This window comes from Juglans regia, chromosome 2, assembly GCF_001411555.2.
Source record: "Juglans regia cultivar Chandler chromosome 2, Walnut 2.0, whole genome shotgun sequence".
Classification (NCBI taxonomy): domain Eukaryota; kingdom Viridiplantae; phylum Streptophyta; class Magnoliopsida; order Fagales; family Juglandaceae; genus Juglans; species Juglans regia.
This window is the reverse complement of record NC_049902.1, coordinates 32,462,285-32,489,870: the sequence shown is the minus strand read 5'-3', so window position 1 is coordinate 32,489,870 and position 27,586 is coordinate 32,462,285. Positions and strand designations below refer to the sequence as shown.

At 33.9% G+C, this 27,586-nt stretch overlaps 2 protein-coding genes across 2 annotated transcripts; both read left to right on the top strand.

The window, feature by feature from the left end:
* Positions 1-2,747: 2,747 nt before the first annotated feature.
* LOC108982160 (flavonoid 3'-monooxygenase CYP75B137-like) lies at positions 2,748-5,772 on the top strand. The gene is made up of 3 exons (XM_018953455.1): positions 2,748-2,832; positions 3,977-4,929; positions 5,140-5,772. Exons 2-3 carry the CDS (start codon positions 3,985-3,987, stop codon positions 5,770-5,772), a joined length of 1,578 nt encoding a protein of 525 aa, XP_018809000.1. The 5' UTR covers positions 2,748-2,832; positions 3,977-3,984.
* A 17,383-nt stretch (positions 5,773-23,155) lies between these two features.
* Positions 23,156-26,805, top strand: LOC109011206 (flavonoid 3'-monooxygenase CYP75B137-like). Its single transcript, XM_018992314.2, has 3 exons — positions 23,156-23,248; positions 24,795-25,747; positions 25,940-26,805. The coding sequence occupies exons 2-3, from the start codon at positions 24,803-24,805 to the stop codon at positions 26,570-26,572; spliced, it is 1,578 nt and encodes a 525-aa protein (XP_018847859.1). The 5' UTR covers positions 23,156-23,248; positions 24,795-24,802; the 3' UTR covers positions 26,573-26,805.
* Positions 26,806-27,586: the final 781 nt, after the last annotated feature.

Genomic DNA, 27,586 nt, shown 5'->3' with positions numbered 1-27,586 from the left:
AAAGTCACATGGATATCTCTTATGAGTTTCTTTTTATTGGTTTGTTCACATTTTTCTCTGTATTCCAGTCCAACTTACAATTTAATATTCCAGTCTAAGAAAATACTTACCCAAACATTTCAATCGGTCTAGCACAGCTACGAATCTTTTCTTTTTCTATTCATGTGGATTGATTTCTCCGATCCACTGTCATTAAATTATATATTATCCCTACTATTTTCTAATTCATCCAGTTGCTGTGATAATACTATATATATAATAATAATGAAAAATGCTATACGTCCATATACAATTTATTATTAAAATATTAACTTATTTTAAAGTTATTTGTAAGAGAACGATGGCAGAGATCGAATTAATTATTTCACGAGGAAGATGTTAGAGAAATTATCAAGTGCCGGCCGGTACTGGTGCATGCATCTCGCCTCAGCACACATCAGCACCTGATGAATATTCAAATCACGTACGAACAAAGAATTTATAAAACAATCAACTCCCAGCACAGACAAAAACTACAACATGATTCAAACCATGACGGTCTCCTAACATTTTTTTAAATGTAGTTTTCATCTTAATTTCTTCACCCGACAATTAAAAATACTGAAAGATTTTGACTTCTATTAAAAATGATAATAATTTTTTTTTATTATATTCTATCTAATTATAGAGATAGATATAAAAGTAAGTAAAAATAGATGACTGATAATAATAATACTATTTTGTCTTCTCATTTTGATTCTTTATTTTGATTGCTCATTATTTAATTTTTTTTACTTATTGATTAAAGAAGTAACTATTAGTATATTGATATTTTTTTTACTTTTTAAAACCATTTAAAGATGTTAAAAAAATGTGAAATGAAAAAAAATAAAATACATGAATTTTGCCTGGACAGCCACTCAGTATTACTCTTTTGATAATCATTGATCAATCAAAACTAAAATATTATACCTTATAAGGGAAAAAATAAATAAATAATACTCAATTATAATAATTAAGACATGTATAAAGTAAAAATAGATCATATATATGACACATCTTAATCATCAAACCAAAATAAGTTTTATATATACGTGCATTACAGATTTTTTATAGCTCGAAGATATAAAATGCATGTCAACATTAATTAATAGTTTAGGGTGCAAAATGTAAATTATATCTATTAATTAGAGGGTGAAATGTATTTTCCCTTCTTTTCTCTTTTTAAATTAATGGAGGATAATTCACTTTTTTAATACCTTATATTCAAACAGAGAAATTGATAAAAAAACATCATGAGATATATACGGATCCACAACTGCCAAACCAACAGAAAAAATTTGGGTGAAGAAGCTAAAGCATAATATAATCATGGTGCTTCTAATTGAGAGAAATAGTTTTTGTTGGTCGACGTAAATCAAAGGGAAAAAAATAAATAAATATAATTTATTACGTGCTTTTCAAGCTGGGGCCAACCCTTTACGTTCTATCTCAATAAAAATAATATTATTAAATAATAAAAAATAGGATTTATTACCTTTTGGTTATAATTTTTTTTTTCTGGACATGATGTCATTAACTGATTGGAGAAATATCTGTTATTATTATTAATTCATGTATTTTATTTTTTTAATGGTACTTACAAAAGTGATTATTAACGAATTGATGTCTGCGTTCGTGTCAAACAACGTACAGAACTTACATTCCCAATCGGTTTGTTTGTTTTTAGATAAGACGAGATAAATTGAGATTAAAATTAAAAAATTAAATAAAATATTATAAGAATATATTTTTTAATATTATATTTATTTTAAAATTTAAAAAAAATTAATTATTTATTTTATTTTATATAAAAATTTAAAAAAAAATTAATAATAAAATAAGATGAGATATTTCTTAAAAATAAATTAAGGATATTTAGATCTCATGTAGTCGGGTTTCATCATTCATGTGAAATATTATTCCACAAAAATCTGTCCACGTGGGGAAGGAAGTCAGGATTTTGACCTTGCAGGAGGCCGAATTTTCAATTTTGGAGACTGAAACTTTGAGTTCGAATTTTTTAATTAAGGTTGAATCTACTCAGCTATATGAGTTTGTTCTTTCAAACTTATCACTATAACAATTGTATTTTCTTTTTCTTTTAAATATTTTTTTAAAATAATAAAAAATACACTACTTCACTATTAGTTACTTCATTAATCATCAATAAAAAGTAAAAAATAAAAAATAAGAAAAAATATCTAAACAGTAACTTTGAATGGACAAATTCATGAAACTATCGTTTATTTCGCAGATGAGATAAGATAAGAGAAGTTTAAATTAAAGTTAAAAGTTGAATAAAATATTATTAGAATGTATTTTTTTAATATTATTTTTATTTTAAAAATTTTTAAAAATTGAATTGTTTATTTTATTTTGTATGAAAATTTTAAAAAGTTATAATAATTAGATGAGTTGAGACGTATCATTTTCTTTTATAATAATATTTGGAAAATGAAGGGGTATTGGGTAGCATTAACTAGGGCTCTTTAAAAAAACATATTTGGAAGACGGTTTTATTTTTTTTTTAATTCTGAGGTGTTTTTAGATGTATGTTTGGGAATAATAGTATATATCTTTGATTAAAAAAAGCATTCAACTTTGGAGGGATTTTAACTAGTTCAGGCGACCAATAGAAAGTTTACTGATCCGAATTGAGCAAATAGTACTTCAAGACTACAGGCTCTATATAAAGGAGTGCTCAAACATGAGTACTTCATGTGCAGATCAATTCTAAAAACTTCTCTATATTTGTAAGAATCTTGACGTTCTCAAAGATCAAGCTGTGACTTTCGTCCAAAGTTCCAACTTGTAAGATCTCTTCATGATTCATCAGTTCTAAAACTATAAATATATATATATATACATATATATATATATATTTCCTCAAATATCATTACCTTTTTGCAGCTTGTTTTCTTATGTTATGGTATGGTTTACATTTTGTATATCCTCCGTGATAATACTCCATAATTAAAGATATGTGAACCGCGGTGAGATGAACACGAGTAAAAAAATTTACTTATCAGCACATATTAATCCCACGAAAAATACGTACATATATTTTGATTACGTACATATATTTTGATACAATTAAGTTATCATGTTTTTAAGAAATAAAATTATGTTAATAATTTGATCAATTCAAACCATTTAAATTAAAGAAATAAAAAAGGGTTGATATATATATATATATAAGTTTGTTTGCATTAACTCAACATAATCTTTTCTTTTTTAGGCACATGCATATTTTATTAAACAAATTATACAGATAATTACAACACACCGTACCATCTATTAATTTACTATAATGAGTCCGATCAGGACCGATATATTTGACTCTTTTTTTTCTAGAAAAAATAGTAAAATTAAGATTGAGCAATATATATATATATAATAGCTAAAACAGGTTGAGTCACGTGTGTATATATATATATATACAAATATATACGCGCACACACGTAGAAAACTCTAGTAAACAGGAATCCGGCCCAATATTAGACCCAAACAAAATATTTCAAAGTCAATTTGAATATTAAATTGTAAAGGTAGTGCAGGTTACGAGAATATAATTGTAAAAAGCTGCAAGAAAATTAAAAAAAAAAATTGGGAGAAAAAGAGGTAGCCCATTTGACTCAAACTACTGTAAGTGCCCATGTGATTTCCATCCCACTAATCAATGGTAAGTTAAGAGTGTAACCACAGTAATATGTGAGCATTATTTAATGAGAAGTTTTTATAAATCAAATACTTCGATTCTCCGCAACGAAATATCTATACATACACAAGTTCCACCGATATCTATACATACACAAGTTCCACCGATAGGTCTCGTTCCTCCTTCCTTGCTTTCCAGGCCATGCTTCAACCCAACACACATCACATATATACATATTCCTAATTTCGATTATTTTCTACCATTGTTTTTTTCCCATCGCCCTACACTTGAATGCAGCTTCTGCGATGGGATGGTGGAGCTCCTATCCTGGCGATGAGAGATTTTCTATCTCAACTATCACTGTTTTGATCGGTGCATTTACGGTGTTATGGTTGCTATGGGCCATCAAGAAACGAATAAAGGCTGCAGTACCTCCATTGCCACCAGGTCCCCGTGGCTTGCCAATAGTCGGGTACCTTCCGTTTGTAGGTACAGAACTTCATACAAAATTTGAGCAACTGTATGGGATCTATGGCCCCATCTACAAGATTTGGCTTGCAAATAAATTGTGCGTTGTGATTAGCTCACCCTCGCTAGTTAAAGAAGTTGTTCGTGACCAAGACGTAATATTTTCCAACCGTGACGCTAACATAGCTGCACGTACCGTCACATACGGGGCAATCGATATTGCTTTTTCCCCCCATGATGCTAACTGGAAGATGTTGCGGAAGATGTTTGTGAGAGAGATGCTAAGTCCAGCAAATCTTGATAGTACCTTCCCTTTACGAAGAGAAGAGGTAAGGAACACCATTAGAAATGTGTATGACAAAAAAGGCACCCCTACAGATTTAGGGGACCTGGCGTTTATAACGGTGATGAATACCATTATGAACATGCTGTGGGGTGGCACGTTACGTGGAGAGGAAGGGGCTAAGTTTGGAGCAGAGTTTAAGCATATATTTGCGGAATTAGTGATGATTCTCGGAAAACCAAATATTTCGGACCTTTTCCCGGCTTTAGCAAGGTTTGATTTACAAGGGATCAGAAGGAAAGCAAAGAGAATTTCTGAAGCCATTGATGGAGTACTTGATTATGCCATTGACAAAGAGATCAAGAGTTTGGCCAAAGCCAAAGAAGAGGGAATGACAAAGACAGAACAAAAGGACTTTTTGCAAGTTCTCTTGGAACTAAGTGAGCAGGACGACGGTGCACCATCAATGAGCATGACCCAAATCAAGGCCTTGGTTTTTGTAAGTAGATATACGTGTGTGTGTGTGTGCCCGCGTGCACATCTGCTTTTTTACTTTTGTGTTTGATTGGTACTTTAGAGACGAACAGGTGGGGTTGATTTTGCCATTAATAACTTTAACTAATTCATAGACATCCAAACTTTATTTTGGTTTGTTTTGTTTGTTTTTCAATTTTCAGTTGAGCTGATCACCTTACTCTTGTTTAAATAGGACATAGTGATAGCAGCATCCGATACCACAACGACCATGTCGGAATGGGTGATGGCAAGGTTATTGAAGCATCCAGAGATAATGAGAAAGGTCACTGAAGAATTAACAGAAATCGTGGGTTTGGACAACTTAGTTGAAGAATCTCATTTGCCCAAATTACATTATTTAGAAGCGGTTATTAAAGAGGCCTTACGTTTGCACCCACCTGGTCCTTTCCTAATACCTCGTACTCCAAGTGAATCTAGCATCATTGGAGGGTACCATGTACCCAAAGGTTCTAGTATTTTCCTACATATTTGGGCTATACAGAGGGATCCAAAGTATTGGGACAATCCATTGGAATTTAAACCTGAGAGGTTTCTAAATAATGCTTATGGTAGGTTTGATTATTCGGGCAACAATTTTAAGTATCTTCCATTTGGGTCAGGGAGAAGAATATGCGCAGGGCTTGCACTAGGGGAGAGGACACTCAAATACATCCTGGCTTCACTTTTGCATTCTTATGAGTGGAAATTGCCACAAGGTTCAGAGATAGAATTTTCTGACACTTTCGGTGTTGTTACCAAGAAGAAGAATCCAACAATTGCAATTCCAACTCCAAGGTTATCCAAGTCTGAGCTCTACAAAGAATAGTACAATGTCAGAAATATACTCTATTGTATAAAGCATTTGTATCCACAATAACTAGGAGGTTTTGATGCTTTTCACTTCCTGCATGTACTGCTATAGACAATGTAATGATGGTTTCCAAATAATGCCATTTGGCTTGTCTGCAAAGAGGTTTATTATACGTACATGACTCACCTGTATCTAGATTTGCGCAATTATTGGCCAATATATGATTAAAATCTTACTTTGGTGTTTCCTTTTCTTCTTCTTTTGCCAGTCTGATGTGGTTTTATAGTAAACAAAGTTTTTTTGGGCGTTTTGTATTATAATGATCATGTAAATGAAGTCTGCATGCATGATCATCTCCGTCGATTCTAAAACATTGACACAGATAAAGCGTCTCCATGATTTTTTTTTTTCCATGAGTATGCCAAAATGTGCAGTGCAGTCCACCAATCATGTGTTGCGATATACACCATTAGCAATGAAATTGTTTTTACCATAAAGCAAAACAGCCAAAACTTTGGTTAGTGGTATAAAGCTGGGAGAGCAATAAGAGTAGAGGGTATCATGCAGGCTACTAGGAAACCTTCACTATGATCAGAACCTCTGTTCAAAGCCAGCAGGCTGCGCTCTCTTTTCATTTATTAATTATATTTTATTTTTTTTTTGCAATTGGTAAAATGGGATTTGCTTCTTTCATTAGTTGCCAACAACTTCTTTTACGACATTCCAAATATTCAGCTAATCAATGTTGGAGATTGTTGAGTAAATATCAACCACACAGAATAACGTGTGGCATGTGTTATTAACATAGGAACTTTACAAAGTTCTATTAAGAGTCTGTTACAATGGAAAACATAACAAAGTCTAATTGAACATATCTTCTAAACTTGGATGACTTATCACGGTCGGATTCTTTATCCTTAACATCCCCCGCAAGTCCAAAGTAGTGGAAACTACATTGAGCTTGGAATGGATTGTTGTAAAGTCTGATGAAAATGGGGCTTGGTAAAGATATCTGCTAGGAGACAGAAACTTAGTCTCAATGAGTTTCTTGGCAACCATGTCCCTGACAAAGTGAAAATCAATTTATACATGCGTTGTACGAGCATGGAAAACTAGATTTGTTATTAAATACATTGCATGCTCTTATGTTGTCATACCATAAGATAGGGGGTTGTGAGAGTTTAATACCAAGTTCCTGGAGTAAGGATTGAAGCCAATGAATTTTAGCTGTTATATTGGCCAACACCTTGTACTCAACCTTGGTGCTCAGCCAAGCCTTTGTAGCCTGCCTTTTAAAGTTACCTAAAATCGGAATCTATCCTAATAAAATACAAAAAAATTCTTCTACGTATACACTACAAAAAATGACAGAATTGCCGGCGTTCGATAAACGCCGACAACTATCGAAAAAAAGGCCGCTAATTAATTAGCGGCGGTTTTTTGCCAACGTAACCATCCGCCGGTAGTGGATGGTCGCTATTTTCACGTACCGGCGTTTGAAGAAACGCCGGCACTTGAAAATCTCATTAGCGGCGTTTGTATACAATTTAGCGGCATTTCTTTAAACGCCACTAGCTTTCCTAAATTAACGGCGTTTCTCGAAACGCCACCATTAATTCATTGCCAACCCATTGCAGAAAATAGCAGCGTTACAATAAACGCCGCGATGGGTACATTACTGGCGCAACATATAGATTGGCGGCATTTATTTATACGCCACCAATAGTACATTGGTGACACATTAAATACATTAACGGCATTTATCTAAACGCCGCGACTAATATAGATAGCGGTGTTTATTCAAACGCCACTAGCTTTCCTAAATTAACGGCGTGTCTCGAAACGCCGCCATTAATTCGTTGCCAACCCATTGCAAAAAATAGCGACGTTACAATAAACGCTGCAACGGGTACATTACTGGCACAACATATAGATTGGCGACATTTATTTAAACGCCACTAATAGTACATTGGCGACACATTAAATACATTAACGGCATTTATCTAAACGCCGCGACTAATATAGATAGCGGCGTTTATTCAAACGCCGCTGCTAGTATGGCGCCGACGCATCATATAAATTGGTGACATTTATTTAAACGCCACTAATAATACATTGACGACACATTGAATAAATTAACGGCATTTAACTAAATGCCACCACTAATTTAAATAGTGGCGTTACCAAAAATGCCGCCACTAATTGAAATAGCGACATTAATAATAAATATGATATAATATAATATACTACAATAAAAAAAATATAATATACAAAATTAATAATAAATATGATATAATGGATTATTATTCACATAATAAAAAAAATTACAAATCAAATCACATGAAAGTGATTTAACAACAACTATATATAAAATCATTACATGTAAAAAAACACTGAACATTAAAATATTTTAAAACTCTGTTACAGATAAAATTAGCCAAACAGAATTTGTACAAATTTCTACAATTCATTCCCCAGATGCCTCTCGTAAAAATATACTTCAGCTCTTCTTTTCACAAACAATGCAGAGAAGTGCTTCTAGTACCATAACATCCTTGTACATGCATGAGCAAGAGACATCATTGTCAAATAATAAATGGAAAGTGGAAAAAAGTTAACAAAATAAGAAACAATGATCTTTTTATTTCCCTTTTCCAAACATTTATATATTTGCTATAATTAATTAACGTTAATTAGATCCAACCAACCCAGTTAAAATAATCTAAATATACGGTCAAATTAATCCCGACTTTATGCGTTTCTTCATGTCAACATATATGGGGTACGGGCAAGAGGGGCTGTGCGACGGAGACTCCATGAGAGCAGCTACGTAGTGGCGGCAAGGTGTCTGGGAGGCGGCAGTTTACTGTGGAAGCAGGGAGGTCAAATATTGCCATGAGAAAGAAAGAGAGAATTGAGAGAGAAAGCATAAAACAGAAACGGCGTGGGAGTTTACTCATAAAACGGCGTGGGAGTTACGGACACTAGTGGCGGTGCTGAACCATCCTCCGGGTGGTGGAGGCTTGTTTTTCGGCTTCTTCTGTTGCTGCTTGCGGTGGCGTCGTGGCCCAACTGCAGCAAGTCATGGCCCTCGGTTTGGAGAACAATACTCTGTTCTTCTTGCTTAAAACAGAGGCTGCTTAAAACAGAGGCTGCAGGTGGCCGTTGCTGGTTCTTGGCATCTCACATGTGGCTTCCGATGCAGATTTCCAAGTGCAGAGGGTGGTGGCGCCATTGGTTGGAGGGACTTCCGTTGTGCATGAGAGGACTCGGCTGCATTGGGTGATGGTCATACGCGGCTCATGTGATCTGTCATGGCTGATCTCCTAGTGATGCAGCGGCATGGAGTAACGGCGAGAGGGCGGAGGCTCTAGGCGTTGCTTGGTGTCTCTTTGGTTCAGGATGGCAGTGGCGTGGAGAAGCTGTGGCAGTGAGTGGTCTTGTCCGGTTCTCCTCCGATGAAGGTTAATGTATGCGTGGGCGGGGCTGCATCTCGTTGGCTATTATATTGAGGGAATTATAAGGGGCACTTTCGTCTGAAACATTAAGGGAATTAAGAGGCGCTTCATAAGTAAATTTGCAGCGTTGCCCATGAGAGGGAAATTCAAATTTCACGAAAATTAGGCAGCGCGCCAACTTAAATTTTCATTTTTTTTGTTAGCTCATAGTGGCGGAACCATGTTTAGTGGATGGTCATATATTAAGGGTTGTTTGTTAATATTAAGTATGCACACCTATTGATCTCTAATAATTTGTTTACTGATATTATATTTGATTAGTACTCTTTGATCCAAATATTCCAATTTCTCAGTAATTGAAATGTTAATATAATATTTTTTATATTATATATAATTATATTATATAATATATAGAATAATATTTTATTATATATATTATATATAAGATAATGTTATGATAATCTTAAACATGAATATTTATTTGATCATATGCTTTAAATAAAATATATATTAATAACATTTTATAGCTTAATAAATTGTCAATATATTAATCCTCTTGATAATTATATTAATAAATTAGTAATACTAATATACATTAGTATATATTGTATATTAATTACAATTTATACTATATGGTCTTATACTAACACTCTGTTACTATTAGTAATATACTTTAAGTCTATATATAAATTATTATATAAATAACTATAGTATTAGTTATACTAATACTACATCACTTATGATACTATTAACTATTAATTATAGTGACATAGTAATATTAATACTATTAATGATATAAACTTATATACTATCAACACAAACTTTTCAACACTGTTCTATACTACCAATCAAATTGTGGCCGCCTAGCTAGAGTACAAGGCTAACGCGTGTAGATCGAATGATCAAGAAATTGTTTATGATCTTCAACAGCAAATATATAGAACTTGATCACTAGACCTTAAACAAACTTTTAACTCCTAGTTTTAAATAAAAGATTAATGTAGTTAGACTAATGCCGAAACAGACCTTGAAATAACACGAATATATACAACTTGACCACTAAACCTTAAAATAACTTTAGCTTCAAGTTATAATTAGGGGTGTAACCGGTCCAGTCCGGTTCGGTTTTGGATAAAATTTAGGACCGAACCGGTATGTACTAGTTTTGTATTTTTCAAAACCGATTACGCACCGGTTACCCTCATAAACCGGTACTTCCGGTTTTACCGGTTTCCGGTCCGGTCCTGTCCTGTTTTTCGATTTTTTTAAAATGTAAATTTCACAATTTGTTATTAAAAGTTTGTTTATAAAAAAAAAATTTTGATTTAAAAAAAACTGTTTTATACTTTTATTAATATATTAGACTATATAATAGTATTAATAATAGACTATTGGTATAGTTATAAGTTATATATTAATATTAGTTATAAACTTTTAGTGATTTAGTATTAACATTTTATGTAATAATTTATAAATTATAATAAGAAATTATTTCATGTATGAATATATATTATATATAAAATTTCACTTAAAAATTTATAATTATACAATATATATAAAACTTATATATATTACTATTTAATATATACAAAATATTTTGTATAAAACTTATATATAAAAATATTATTTTTTATTTTTTTTAATCAACCGGTCTGGTCCGGACTAAGCCAAAAAATCCCGAAACCAGAACCAGACCGGAACCGGCCGGTTTTTATATTTTAAAAACTGGTTCTGGACCGGACCGGTTCAAAACCGGTAAAACCGGTCCGGTCCGGTCCGATCCGAACCGGTTTTCCGGTTTGAGTTTACACCCCTGGTTATAATGTATGAAATGTAATTCACGCAAATTTACTGGAATCATTTATTTGTCCAAAACTAAATTAACCCAGCCTTTTATCAAGACATAAACTCTTAAAATAAAGCCCACTAAGCTTTACTTATAGAAAATAAAGAAGATTCTTAAATTTTCACAAGTACAAATTTATTAAAATGTAAACCTTACTTTTGAATTTGAAGTCTTTAGGCCAAGCAAAGTGTCATTGTAGGTTGGAGTGAGGCTGCCAAATGTTATTTATATTTTCTTCTTTGGATTCTACTGAATTTTTTTTTTTTTTTTCATTTCTTCCCACGTAACCTTCCTCTTCAGTGGCACTTATGTTTCATTATTCTTTTTTTTTTCTTTTTTCCCTATTGTAATAGCAATAATTATTAAATAAGATATATTTATTAGTTTTAGGCTTCAATATTGCTGTGATTTTTTTTTTCCAAATATAAAGAAAAAGAAGACTAAATTTTTAGCGGTCTGTTGTCTAGGGACTCTCATCAGTGTTGTTTTGGATATAAATATTAAATTAAATTTGTTAAGATGCTAAAGATATGAAGGAGTACAATTTCGGGTAATATAAAAAAAGGGCATATTTTGAAGATCTAGAAGAAAATTAGAAAAGACGTTGAATGAAGAAAATGGAAAGAAAATTAAAAAATAAAAAAAATTAAATAAGAAGACATTAATGGAAGATGTAAAAATCTGAAGAGAATTCGATATCCTTCACGTTATACTAATCTATATTATATATATATATATATATATATATATATATATATATATATATATATATATATCTCCACCTAACCCCATGAATATTGCATGCCGTTTTATCTTCCCAAGTTTAAATAATAGGGTTGCCGATTGTTTTTACTGAACACAAATCAATATCGTGCGGCGCGCATCACGTACGTTTTGGGCATAGCAACGCCTCCACACAACAAAGGTCGCGCATTCCTCCACAGATACAAGTCGGCTTCCTCTGTTTTGGGCCCTCAAAACAGAGCAAGAAATAGCAGTGCGTACGTAAGTCTCACGTTAAACTGATCTCCATGTATTTACTCTTCACGTTATACTGTGGGGAGTCGCTGACGCGACGTCAGCTAATAAAAAGAGAAAAATAACAAAGGAAAGAAAACACCCGCCTTGCACTCAAAATAGAAAAATTGAAAAACATTGAAACAGAGCTCGTTGTCTAGCTTTTAGAGTGGATTTCGTCTAGCTTTCATGTGGATTGTTGGTTGATCGTGTTCGTGTTCGTCTGGATCTTGCGTGTTCGTGCTCCTTCTTCGTCTTCTTGCTTCTGATCTGGTTCATTGATACCCACATTGATTTGGTTCGTCGTGTTTGTCTGGGACCGTGGGTCGTCATTTTTGTGGGTTTTTCATGCTGGTCTTCTCCGTCGACAACTTCATCAGGCATTGGTAAAATCTATTTATTTTTCCATGGTATAGGTAACAATAATTTACATTCAGAAGAAATAGAAATTACCTTAAACAAGCTACAGATGCTCTAGTTCTTAAGTGTGCATATTCAACTTGGTTTAGCCATTAGTGCTACTACACGCATGATACATAGTGCTATTGTAGGATGGAGAAAGCTTGTGGGGATTATTCCCCCCTCTTGGACTTTTAGGTAAAATACAATGTTGAGATGAAAGTCGAAGTCCTCAAATACGTCCTTGTTGGTTATGTTGAGGTTACATTTAATGGATTCTAAATGTTGTAAAACAAGACATACCATATATTTCTAGCAAAACTGGACATCATAACATGGAAGCTAAAGCCTAGTATGTTTTAAAACTAATGCGAACAACCCAGTGAGTAACAACTTGGAGCAGAGGATGACTCAAACTAATGCAAACCACCCAGTGAGTAACACCTCATTTACTGCCAGACTAAAGAGCAAAGTTCTCATTGTCTGTGTTGATTTTTTCATGCACAGTGATGTTATGCAGTCCAGTTTTGCTACAAATTGTTGTGATTTAGAAATTTATGTAGGGTTATCCCTTTAGCTTTATGATTAGACATGGAAGGTGTTTTGTTCTCAAGACATTTTAATTGCAAATCTTAATAAATAAGGGTTATTGCGTATGATTTTTTTATCCAAAAGGTACAAAACTGTATGATTTTTGTGTTTCTTGCATGTAGGGGTGTAACCGGTCCGGTCCGGTCCGGTTTTGGACAAAATCTAGGACCGAACCGGTATATACCAGTTTTGTATTTTTCAAAACCGATTACGCCCCGATTACCCTCCTAAACCGGTACTTCCGGTTTTAGCGGTTTCCGGTCCGGTCCGGTCCGGTTTTCCGGTTTTTTTTAAATGTAAAAAATATATAATAAAGTGTTAATTCTTATTATAAAATATTATTAAAAATTTAATATATATATTATGCTTAAAGCATATGATCAATTAAATTTTTATCTTTAAGATTAAACTTTTATTTTATAAATTATAACAACATTATCTTATATATAATTATATTAATAACATATGATCAAATAAATTACAAATGTTCATATTTAAGATTAACATTTTATGTTATTATTTATAAATTATAATATAAAATTTTTTCATATATGATATATAATTATATATATTATATATAAAAATTTAACATATAATTATATTATATATATATAAATATTTTGTATAATATATAAATTAATTTTTATATTTTTTTTTTCCAACCGGTCCGGTTCGGTCCGGTCTGGTCCCAAAAATTACGGAACCGGAACCGGACCGGAACCGGCCGGTTTTCATAAAATAGGAACCGGTTCCGGACAGGACCGGTTCAAAACCGGACCAACCGGTCCGGTTCGGTCCGGTCCGGACCGGTTTCCCGGTTTAAATTTACACCCCTACTTGCATGGATAAATAAGGGTTGGTTGCTTAATTAAAATCTTATACGTAAAAGTCATTAATCTAATGTTTATACCATAAAGAAGTTAAGGAATGATCAGGAACTGGGTATAGAGCTAATTACATCAAATCTAGAAGGATTGAATTGCATGGGATCCTTGAATAGATGGTTAAGAGTGTATACAAGTTGCATCAATTTTCACATGCCATCCTTTCTTTATCTCAAAACCTGCAATAACTCATGCATAATCAATAAGAAGGCATTTTTATTGAGGCAAAAATTACGACTTAGAAGCTTTTTAAGCAGTTGATAATTATCTAGCTCGTACTTGCTAATTATTATTATTATTTTTATGAGTTTGATGGATCACACCCAGTGCAATGATATGGTTGAATTTTACTTTTTACAAAAAAAATTTTGAAACTTTAGGGATGTAGATGATTTTTTTTTTTTTTTTTGGGAGGGGGCTTTGAACACCCAATCATGGACTCAATATATGGCATGATGTCATAATAAATATGAGCGTAAAAATCATCAATTAAATATGACTTCTCATTAAATATTCTTATTTTAACTGCAGGAGTATTGTTTGTAGAGGTTGTGCTGCTTAGGACATGTTGAAGCTGCAATGGAGAGTAGCCACACTTCAAATGCATTTATGTTTAATTGTATAATGTAATTTAGCTTCAATCCCAAACTCGCAAGAATGGAAGTGGGACATGCTGTTATTCCCACGTACTATCAATTAGGCTCTCTTATTATAGTTTGTGCCGTTTGGCACTAAGGTAAAATGTTAAGAGTCCTATGGTTTTGAGTGGTCAAAATAAATAGGTACATTTATTTATGCTGGAGTTAGACCCATTGTGTCTCCATTGTTTTTTTCTTGAATGAGAACTCCCAAGTGGTACTCTTATCCTGTAGTGGGTTATATATAATATAAAGATAAACGTACAAAAAGAACGAAATAGGTGACAAAAGCATGCATGCCCGCGTGTAATTTTTACTAAGACTCTTGCTATATTATAAAATACAAGCTTTCTGTATAAGACAGAATTTTCGATGGCAGAGAAACCACTCCGCGAGGAAGATGGAAAAATTATCACATGGCGACGGTGCAGTCTCGTCTCAGACATCAGCACATTCAAAGAATACAACGTTGAAACCACGAACAAAGAATTTATGCAACACTGATCCCAACAAAGACAAAAACTTTCACATAAGCATGATGTTCTCTTAACCCTTTTTTGACCTTTTGAAAATGTGGTTTTCATGTTTCAAGATCTTCCCCCGGCCCGCCAGTCAAAACTAAAATATTATGACTTCAATTAAAAAATTATAATAATATTTTTGTTATATTCTAATTATCGAGATAGATAAAAACAAAAAACACAAATCTATGACTTGAAACAATTTTGATATCAAATCTTAATAATTAAATAACAAAATAGATAAAAAAAAAAATGGCGTTGATCTCTAACATTTCTTTTCATTTCGAAATTAGGTTTGCATGATCCTCAAACTCTAAATTATCAAAACTAAAAGATTATACTTACCCGGGGAAAAATAACATACTCGAATGATCTAATTATTAATATCTATATAATTAAAATTAGATGATACGACACAATCTTAATCATCAAGTCAAAATACATTAATTGTTTATGTGCATTACAAATTCTTTAGACTAATGCTATTATGTTCCCTAATTTCTACCGCTCATTAATTTACTCCCTTAACATAGCATCGTAAAATCACTAAAATGTGGCAGAATTATTAGAAAAATTAAAAAAATACATATTCAAAATAAAATGGCATTCGAAAATATAAAAAGAGAAACACTAAAAGCCTAGATTCACTATATTCGTTTATGTTTGTGTCATTAATTTTTTTAATAAGCCATGTGACATCATATTATAGTGCCACATCAAGAAAGTAAAGTGGGTGATATAAATTAGGGAGTATATATCATAGCATTTCTAAATCCTTTATAGCTCAAAGATATATATAACAAGCATGCATGCCAACACTTATAGTTTAGGATGCAAAATGTAAACATCAATATTTAATTACAGGGTGAAAAGTATATTCCTTTTCTTTTCTTTTTTTCTCTTAATCAAAATTGTGTCAAGTCATCTATTTTTGTTTTCTTTTATAGCTATCTCTATAATTAGATAGAATATAGAGTGCATGCACCACCGGCTACCATGTGATAATTTCCCTAACATCTTAACTCCTCGTGAAATAATTAATTCTCTGCCATCGTTCTCTTTCAAATAACTTTAAAATAAAGTAATATTTTAATAATAACGACTCGAATTTCTCTGTGCAGCGAGTCCCCCCTCCCCCTTCGAAGTACTCTGCCCTAACCACACCCCCTCTATTTCAGTTCCGCACCCCTTCCCTTTCGTTTGTCTCTACCGTAACCCCACCACTTCCATCTCAGTCCCGCACCCCTCCCCTTTCGTTCGTCTCTACTGTAACCCCACCCCTTCCATCTCAGTCCCGCACCCCTCCCTCTTCATCTCTACCCTAATCCCTCTCCCTCCATCTCAATCACGATTCTAACCTTTTGAGTTGATCTTCCCCTCCTCAAAGGTTCTTTGTGGCTTAGCGGACTAGTGGGTTCAATTGCATACAACTGGTCTAAATATGAAAACCAGTGTCAAGATCATTCACGCTAGAAAAACACTCTAGTAGGTTTTTTTTCTTTGGGGAATGCCAGCCGCCCGAGCCGCCAAGGGTCCCTTGGTTTTGCCTAGACTTTGTTCCTATGCGGAAATGGTCTCTCAGACCCCACTTCCGCTACCTGAAGTGGAGGTTCCACTGTGTGCCCCTAAATCCATTGGAGGGGAAACGTATATCTGTTTTTTTAAGGAGAAATTGGAGCGATCTGCACAACCATTCCGATTCTCTTTGGTGTTGAAATTTCTCTACCAACGTCCATCTTTGGATGTAATCTGAGTGTTTATTCGTAATTGGTGGGGGCTTGTTTGTCAACCTGTTGTCTCTAGCATGCAGACTCCACGACATGTTTTTCTTAGATTTGCAAAAGAGGAAGATTTCTGCAAAGCCTTCGCTCTAGAGGCCTGTGATATTGAAGGTACGCCTTATCGTTTATTCAAATGGTCTACTGATTTTTCAGAAGAAAAGGAACAATCGTTGTCCCTGTTTGGGTATTTTTTTCTGATTTGCCTCCCAATTTCTTCCATGTGGCTTTTCTTCGAAATCTTGTTTTGCCATTGGGGAAATGTTTATGAAGTGATAACAGCACGAGGTGTGCTACTCGGACAGATGGAGCAAGAGTATGCATTGAAATGGATGCATCGCTAAAACCAATTAAGGGTTTTTGGATTGGTATTCCAAAGGCTCCTCTAAGTCGTTACCAACCTATGATTTATGAGACTCTGTCAGCATATTGTCGTTGTTGTAATATGTAAGGGCATAATGCCAGTATGTGTAAAAAGGCAGAGGTAGATTTTAGAAATGGTGAAGTGGGAAAGCAAAGGGCAGGACTCGGTGGGCGACAATGGGAGAAGAAAGTCTCTACGATAGGGGATAAGGTGGTGGAAATCTGGAAATGAACTTAGAATTGAAAGTGCAAAATGTAGTTCTTATAGATGAACCCAGAACTAGATATGAGGTTGCTCTGCTTGGAGATACAGGTGTGCAAAAAGACATGGACTTGGAAGGAAAGAATCTATGCTTGGACAAGGAAGGTGTGAAAAAGGGAGACATTATATTGAATGAAGAAATAGAAGAGGGGGAACTAGAGCAGGAAAATGAAAACCTTGGTGAACATGGTTGTCCTAGAACAAAGTTGGCGGCTAGTTATCCTGTTCTATTGCAGAAAGATGGTGCTCCTTTGGAGTTTAATTTGGTTGTTCTTCAAGCTGAACAGTAGGTGGAAGGCTCACATGCAGATGCTATAGACACACAGGAGGGAGATTTGTTACTTTTTGAGGTAAGGTGCTCTCTCTCAGATTTTGAAGGATTAAATGACTTAGTGCATCTTCAAAAAGACCATGATATTTGCTCAGATAAAGAAGGGGACATGGAAACAAAAAAGAAGAGTTCTATTAGGGTCAACAGCAGGCCCTACAAATCCAATAATGTATTGGAATTTTAGGGGGATTGGTAGCTCTAGAAAACACTTGTTAAAGATGATAAAGAGCTATAAACTGAGTGTGGTTGTGGTTGTTAAACCGTTTGTTGGTGAGCATTGTATGAGTCGAATTCAACAAAGTATGGATTTTGGGGGATGTATTTCAAATGAGGGAGATGGAGGGAAATTATGGGTGATGTGGAAGATCAATGGGAGTGTAGTTATGACTTGTATTACAAGGTAAAGCATTACACTATTAGCTAAAGAGAGGGAAAAGCAAGTGTTTATTACTTTTGTTTATGCTAAATGCTCGTATCTGGATCGTAGAAGGCTTTGGGAAGATTTGAGCAGAGTGCGTACTGGTAACACACCTTGGATCATTATGGGTGATTTTAATATCATTCATAATGATGGTGAGAGGATTGGAGGGAGGCCTAGACTGACTATTGCTATGGGGGACTTTAATGATTTCATTGATGCAGTGGGATTGGTCAAAGTGAATCATGAAGGTAATATGATGTCATGGTGCAATGGGCAGCAAGGTAGAGCTCGAAGTTGGGCAAGACTGGATCGGACTTTGGTTAATTCTTCTTTGTTGTTTGATTTTCCAAGTGTGTTACTTTCTTACTTGCCGAGACAAAGTTCAAATCATTCTTCATTAGTGGTATCTATGGAGCAAAGAAATCAGCCATATGGGTTTATTCCTTTTAAGTTCCAACAAATGTGGACTTTTCATGATCTAATTCATAACTGTGTGTGTGATGCTTGGGGTAAAAATCAGTTTGGCCATGGCATGGTTAGGCTCGAAAAGAAATTAAAATTCCTAAAAGGGGAGTTGAGGGATGGAATAAAGAAGTGTTTGGTTGGACAAGCTCTCATATTCAACTGCTTGAGGAGAGAATAGTTGGTTTGGAAGAAAAACTTTAGGTTGATTTCTCTTAAGATGTGGAACTTAATTTGTTGGTTTCGAAGGCTGAGTTGCATACATGGGCTAGTACGAAGGAGACTCGTCTTACTCAACAAGCCAAACAAAAATGGCTTGAGAAAGGGGAAAGTAACTCTCAATTTTTCTGTGCTTTGTCTTCAAAAAACCATAGGATGGTAAGGGAGATGAAAATAGGGGAAGATAGATGGTTGAAGTCCCCGAAAGAAATTCATTTGGGGGCTATTGAATATTTTCAGGATTTCCTGGCAACTTTTCCATCTCGAGATTTACCTGATTTATCTTGTATTGTTGATACTGTGGTGAGTTCTTTATCTCTAGAGCACTCATGAAACCAAGATATAGACACAAGGTCAATCCACGTGTCTGCTTTTATAAACTACCCAAAGAGAATAAAAATTATATGTGAGATATATCCGGCTAATCGTATAGAATCGCTAGTTTAAAATATGTCTACTATGTCATTCTAGTTAGCTTTGACGTATTTTCACTATGTGAATGTTCAAATCCAAAAGACACCTTCATTTATATATAAGTTTTTCTATTCTAACTAGGATGTATTTTGAATATGGTGGGAGATTGTTGGAAATATTTTCAAAATAATATATATAATATTAATTATTAACAGTATTTTGGAGATTTATTTTTGGAAGTTATGAATTATTTTGAAAAGAGAGAAATTAAGAAAAGCTTATAAGCTATTGCATATGGTTATAATAAATTGGGCTCTTACGTATAAAACAAGTCATTCGTTGGCTTAGTGGTATTGATGAATTTGGTTAATCCAAAGGACTGGGGTTCAAATCACCCTCATGACCAAGTGGGGTTTGTATCCATTGATTTATGGAGAGCAACACCCAGTTCATGGGCGTGCGGCCCAAGGTGTGCACGCTTGTGTGAGGCGGATGGTAAAGAGGCAACATGACCGTTGGACTGAGTCCAACAATTGTGTCAGTATATCAGATTACAGAAAAATGAAAAGTTACAACTTTTCATTCGTATCCTTTGGCTCTCTATAAATGGACCCATTGGCCTACGAATTTAATATATTATATAGAACCATGGAGTTCAAGAAGGCAATTTCGAAATTCTCTCTCTTCTAAAAGTTTTCATTTCTTCAAAATTTGTTATTAGGATCTGTTCATTCTGCAGAAAACAGATTTCTAATCTCTTTGTGGAATAGCAAAATCAGAGGGTATTCGAGGTCTAATTTCGTGTGTGCATAATGCAGTTAGACAACAGACTTGTTCTGGGCTTCATTGTATCTTTGAGGCAAATTCGCTTGTAACTCGTATGCATACCGTTATCAGTGGGAGCAAATATTGTCTTAAGGAAAGCAACATTCGTAACACGCCTTGAAGTAAACTTTTCTCTCACTATTTTCTATTTTGCAGCCCCTTTGCACCAACAATATATATATATATATATATATATATATATCATCAATTGAAACTAGTGAAAAGAGGAACATAAAGTAGTAAACATTAAAAGTACACTCTAATTATTATCATTATTATTGTTGTTGTTGTTATTGTTATTATTTTTTTTCTTAAGAAAACACAACATATCCCCAATTATGTGAGCGTTCCCAACTCACACCTATTTCCTTTAAACTAACACCCTATTTTTGAAGATCTCTAGTCATCATTGCTAACTGCAATGGCGAGGGTGAGACTCACGTCTCTCAGGTCTCGTCAACGGTATGCTTGGCATTTACAATTTCAGCCATATATTACTACAATCCCAACCTCAAGCTTAGCTACCAAAAGCTGTTGGAGCACGCTAGGGTGTTTGTTGTCGAGGGCAACATCAACGACGTGTCGTTTCTCCTGATATATCTTGACATAAGTCAAAATAAATTGTGTTCATATTACTTGTGAGTGTTTGTTTTGCTAGTTTTATTGTTTGTCTAGGACTAAGATTCTTACTACCGTTTTGGCCTCTTGTAATTTTTATGAAGATTTTGTTGTATTTTTTAGGATTTTTTAGTCATTTTGATATCTGGATTTGGTCTTTTTTATTATTATTGTAGCACTCAGGTGTCTTAATGTAGTTACGATTTTCCTCGGCCACAAGTGAGGATTTATCAATAAAATTGGAGTACTATCATCTTCTTAAAAAAGAAAAAATATTAATTCAACATAATCATTTCTTTTTTAGGTGGATAATTATATATTTTGTTTAAGGAATTATACAATTAATTACGAACGGTACACCACCAATTTGATATAATTAATTATTCAATTTAAGATTGATCTATTTGACTCCGTCAATTAAAATAGTCAAATTAAGACTGAGACATATACATATCAAATAAAGAAAAAAGTCACATGGATATCTCTTATGAGTTTCTTTTTCTTGGTTTGTTCACATTTTTCTCTGTATTCCAGTCCAACTTACAATTTAATATTCCAGTCTAAGAAAATACTTACCCAAACATTTCAATCTAGCACATGCTACGAATCTTTTCAAATCAGCTTTCCGTCTAAGAACGGTACTGGTGCATGCATCTCACCTCAGCACATCAGCACCTAATGAATATTCAAATCACGTACGAACAAAGAATTTATAAAACAATCAACTCCCAGCACAGACAAAAACTACCACATGATTCAAACCATGACGGTCTCTTAACATGTTTTTAAATGTCGTTTTTAAAAATTTCTTCACCCGACAATTAAAAATACTGAAAGATTTTGACTTCTATTACAAATGATAATAATATTTTTTTATTATATTCCATCTAATTATAGAGATAGATATAAAAGTAAGTAAAAATAGATGACTTGACACAATTTTGATAATAATAATACTATTTTGTCTTCTCATTTTGATTTCTCATTTTGATTGCTCATTATTTAATTTTTTTTACTTATTGATTAAAGAAGTGACTATTAGTATATTGATATTTTTTTATTTTTTAAAACCGTTTAAAGATGTTAAAAAAATGTGAAATGAAAAAAAATAAAATACATTAATTTTGCCAGGGCGGCTGCCCAGTATTACTCTTTTGATAATCATTAATCAATCAAAACTAAAATATTATACCTTATAAGGGAAAAAATAAATAAATAATACTCAATTATAATAATTAAGATATGTATAAAGTAAAAATAGATGATATATATCATGACACAATCTTAATCATCAAACCAAAATAAGTTTTATATATACGTGCATTACAGATTTTTTATAGCTCGAAGATATAAAATGCATGTCAACATTAATTAATAGTTTAGGGTGCAAAATGTAAATTATATCTATTAATTAGAGGGTGAAATGTATTTTCCCTTCTTTTCTCTTTTTGAATTAATGGAGGATAATTCACTTTTTTAATACCTTATATTTAAACAGAGAAATTGATAAAAACATCATGAGATATATAGGGATCCACAAGTGCCAAAGCAACAGAAAAAATTTGGGTGAAGAAGCTAAGCATAATATAATCATGGTCCTTCTAATCGAGAGAAATAGTTTTTGTTAGTCGACGTAAATCAAAGTGAAAAAAATAAATAAATATAATTTATTACGTGCTTTTCACGCTGGGGCCAACCCTTTACGTTCTATCTCAATAAAAATACTATTATTAAATAATAAAAAATAGGATTGATTACCTTTTGATTATAATTATTTTTTCTGGACATGATGTCATTAACTGATTGGAGAAATATCTGTTATTATTATTAATTCATGTATTTTATTTTCTTAATAGTACTTACGAAAGTGATTATTAACGAATTGATGTCTGCGTTCGTGTCAAATTACGTACAGTACTTACATTCTCAATCGCTGGGCTCGTTTGTTTTAGGAGATGAAATGAGATGATATGATATGAATTAAAATTAAAATTAAAATGTTAAATAAAATATTATTAAAATATATTTTTTAATATTATTTTTATTTTAAGATTTGAAAAAATTAAATTATTTATTTTATTTTATATAAAAATTTTAAAAGATTATAATAATAAAGTGAAATAAGATGAGATATTTTTTGAAAAGATGTTAAGATCTCATTTTGTCGGGTTTCATCATTCATGTGAAATATTATTCCACAAAAATCTGTCCACGTGGGGAAGGAAGTCAGGATTTTGACCATGCAGGAGGCCGAATTTTCAATTTTGGGGACTGAAACTACTGATCCGAATTGAGCACACAGTTGAAGACTTCAGGCTCTATATAAAGGAGTGCTCGAACATGAGTACTTCATGTGCAGATCAATTCTAAAAACTTCTCTATATTTGTAAGAATCTTGACGTTCTCAAAGATCAAGCTGTGACTTTCGTCCAAAGTTCCAACTTGTAAGATCTCTTCATGAATATTCATCAGTTCTAAAACTATATATATATATATATATATATTTCCTCAAATGTCATTATTTTTTTGCAGCTTGTTTTCTTATATATGCATGTTATGGTATGGTTTACATTTTGTATATCCTCCGTGATAATACTCCATTATCATGGTATTCAATATCTTTTTGCAATCACTAATCATAATTAAAGATATGTGAACCGCGGTGAGATGAACACGAGTAAAAAAATTTACTTATCACATGTTAATCCCACGGAAAATACCACACGGCTCTATTATTACTGCTCTTTCGCTGTATATATATGGCCTCCAAAACCCATATATTTCACACTAGAGCTTGATCTTTCTAACAAGCTAACAAGATCATATACCGAAAAATACTCTAGCTGGCTGGCATCAATTGTAAACACTAGCTCTCACTATCGAAGAGAGACCAGCATCACTTGCTTCTGACCCATATTAGCTATATATATATATATAAGGTTGGCAATTTTTTAACATGATTTGCAAACCGATACAAGAGCAAAGACTTAATACTTATTGTAACAAAATTTGGCTTAAATTTGGATTTTATGGGATCACAATTCCATTTTGCTTGGATATTTAGATAAGTCATGTTGAGAAGTTGGAAATGTGTACTCATTTTGGTTATGGGCATCAATCTTCAAATTGATTTTGTTGCTGATCATCATCTAGTTTTGATTACGTACATATATTTTGATACAATTAAATTATGTTTTTAAGAAATAAAATTATGTTAATAAGTTGATAAATTCAAACCATTTAAATTAAAGAAATAAAAAAGGGTTGATATATATATATATATAAGTTTGTTTGCATTAATTCAACATAATCTTTTCTTTTTTAGGCACATGCATATTTTATTAAACAAATTTTACAGATAATTACAACATACCGTACCATCTATTAATTTACTATAATGAGTCCGATCAAGACCGATATATTTGACTCGTTTTTTTCTAGGAAAAATAGTAAAATTAAGATTGAGCAATAAATATATATATATATAATAGCTAAAACAGGTTGAGTCACGTGTGTATATATATATATATATATATACAAATATATACGCGCACACACGTAGAAAACTCTAGTAAACAAGAATATAATTGTAAAGGTAGTGCAGGTTACGAGAATATAATTGTAAAAAGCTGCAAGAAAATTAAAAAAAAAAAAAAAATTGGGAGAAAAAGAGGTAGCCCATAAGACTCAAAGTACTGTAAGTGCCCATGTGATTTCCATCCCACATTCCCACTAATCCATGGTAAATTAAGAGTGTAACCACAGTAATATGTGAGCATTATTTTATGAGAAGTTTTTATAAATCTAATACTTCGATTCTCCGTAACGAAATATCTATACATACACAAGTTCCACCGATAGGTCTCGTTCCTCCTCCTTCCTTGCTTTCCAGGACATGCTTCAACCCAACACACATCACATATATACATATTCCTAATTTCGATTATTTTCTACCATTTTTTTTTCACATCGCCCTACACTTGAATGCAGCTTCTGCGATGGGATGGTGGAGGTCCCATGATGGCGACGAGATATTTTCTAGCTCAACTCTCACTGTTTTGATCTGTACATTTGCGGTGTTATGGTTGCTATGGGCCATCAAGAAACAAAGAAAGGCTGCAGTACCTCCATTGCCACCAGGTCCCCGTGGCTTGCCAATAGTCGGGTACCTTCCGTTTGTAGGTACAGAACTTCATACAAAATTTGAGCAACTGTATGGGATCTATGGCCCCATCTACAAGATTTGGCTTGCAAATAAATTGTGCGTTGTGATTAGCTCACCCTCGCTAGTTAAAGAAGTTGTTCGTGACCAAGACGTAATATTTTCCAACCGTGACGCTAACACAGTTGCACGTACCGTCACATATGGGGCAGTCGATATTGCTTTTTCCCCCCATGGTGCTGACTGGAAGATGTTGCGGAAGATGTTTGTGAGAGAGATGCTAAGTCCAGCAAATCTTGATAGTACCTTCCCTTTACGAAGAGAAGAGGTAAGGAACAGCATTAGAAATGTGTATGACAAAAAAGGCACCCCTATAGATGTAGGGGAACTGGCGTTTGTAACGGTGATGAATGCCCTCATGAACATGCTGTGGGGTGGCACGCTACGTGGAGAGGAAGGGGCTAAGTTTGGAGCAGAGTTTAAGCATATCTTTGGGGAATTATTGGTCATTCTCGGAAAACCAAATATTTCGGACCTTTTCCCGGCTTTAGCAAGTTTGGATTTACAAGGGATCCGAAGGAAAGCAAAGAGGATTTCCCAAACCATTGATAGAGTACTTGATTATGCCATTAACAAAGAGATCAAGAGTTTGGCCAAGGCCAAAGAAGATGGAACGACAAAGACAGGACAAAAGGACTTTTTGCAAGTTCTCTTGGAACTAAGGGAGCAAGATGACGGTGCACCATCAATGAGCATGACCCAACTCAAGGCCGTGGTTTTTGTATGTATATATATGTGTCCGCTTTTCTACTTTTGCGTTTCATTGCTTTATATATAGTCGAACATGAGGGGTTGAGTTTGCCATTTATAACTTTAACTAATTCATAGACATCCAAAAATTATTTTGGTTTGCTTGTTTTTGTTTTTCAATTTTCAGTTCAACTGATGATCGCCTTAACTGTTGTTTAAATAGGACATAGTGGTGGCTGGATCCGACACCACAACAACCATGTCAGAATGGGTGATGGCAAGATTGTTGAATCATCCAGAGATGATGAGAGAGGTCACTGAAGAATTAACAGAAATCGTGGGGTTGGACAACTTAGTTGAAGAATCTCATTTGCCCAAATTACATTATTTAGAAGCAGTTATTAGAGAGGCGTTCCGTTTGCACCCACCTGGTCCTTTCCTATTACTTCGTACTCCAAGTGAATCTAGCATCATTGGAGGGTACCTTGTACCCAAAGGTTCTAGTATTTTCCTGAATGCTTGGTCTATACAAAGGGATCCAAAGTATTGGGACAATCCATTGGAATTTAAACCTGAGAGGTTTCTGAATAATGCCTCTGGTAGGCTTGATTATTCGGGCAACAATCTTAAGTATTTTCCATTTGGGGCGGGGAGAAGAATATGCGCAGGGCTTACACTAGGAGAGAGGACACTCAAATACATCTTGGCTTCATTTTTACATTCCTATGAGTGGAAATTGCCACAAGGTTCAAAGATAGAATTTTCTGACATGTTCGGTGCTATTACCAAGAAGAAGAATCCAACCATTGCAATTCCAACTCCAAGGTTATCCAAGTCTGAGCTCTACACAGAATAGTACAATGTGAGAAATATACTCTGGATCAGCATTTGTATGCACAATAACTAGGAGGTTTTGATGCTTTTCACTTCCTGCAGTGCTCTAGACAATTATGTAATGATGGTTTCCAAATAATGCCATTTTGCTTGTCTGCAAAGAGGCTTATTATACGTACACTCACCTGTATCTCATTTGCGCAATTATTGGCCTATGAATAAAACCCTGTCTGGCGTGGTTTTATAGTAAACAAAGTTTTGTTGGGCGTTTTGTATTGTAATGTTCATGTAAATGAAGTCTGCATGATCATCTTCGCCGATTCTGAAACATATATTGACGCAGATAAAGCGTTCTCCATGATTTTTTTTTTTCCGTGATTATGCCAAAATGTGCAGTGCAGTCCACCAATCATGTGTTAGGATATATACCATAATTACATGTAACGTCCCAATGGAAGGCTCAAACCACATGGCCTATATTTCAAATGGACTAGTCAATGATGTAATTGGAGCCCTGTTGGAACCTTATAAAGAGCAAGAACTTCTTTTTCCCAAATAATGTGGGATCTCATACACCACCTACCATTATCCATATCATATGGGATATCACAATCTACTCCCCTTAAATTCCCGACGTCCTCGTCGAACCTGTCCATTATAGGTAGCACGGCTCAAGTCCCACATTTCTGGTTGGGATAGGCTCTGATACCATTTGTAACATCCTAATGGAAGGCCCAAACCACATGGCCTATACTCCAAAAGGACTAATCAATAATGCAATTGGAGCCATGTTGGAACCTTATAGAGAGCAAGAACTTCTCTTTCCCAAACAATGTGGGATCTCATACACCACCTACCATTATCCATATCATATGGGGTATCACATTACCATTAGCAATAGAATTGTTTTTACCATAAAGCAAAACAGCCAAAACTTTGGTTAGTGGTCTAAAGAGAGAGCAATAACAGTAGATAAAGAGAGAGCAATAACAGTAGAGAGTATCATGGCTACTAGGAAACCTTCACTATCAGAACC

Coding starts and splice junctions, on each gene's coding strand:
- LOC108982160 (XM_018953455.1), top strand. CDS start 3,985: ATGGGATGGTGGAGCTCCTATCCTGGCGATGAGAGATTTTCTATCTCA. Junction 4,930..5,139: donor AAATCAAGGCCTTGGTTTTT/GTAAGTAGATAT, acceptor TTGTTTAAATAG/GACATAGTGATAGCAGCATC.
- LOC109011206 (XM_018992314.2), top strand. CDS start 24,803: ATGGGATGGTGGAGGTCCCATGATGGCGACGAGATATTTTCTAGCTCA. Junction 25,748..25,939: donor AACTCAAGGCCGTGGTTTTT/GTATGTATATAT, acceptor TTGTTTAAATAG/GACATAGTGGTGGCTGGATC.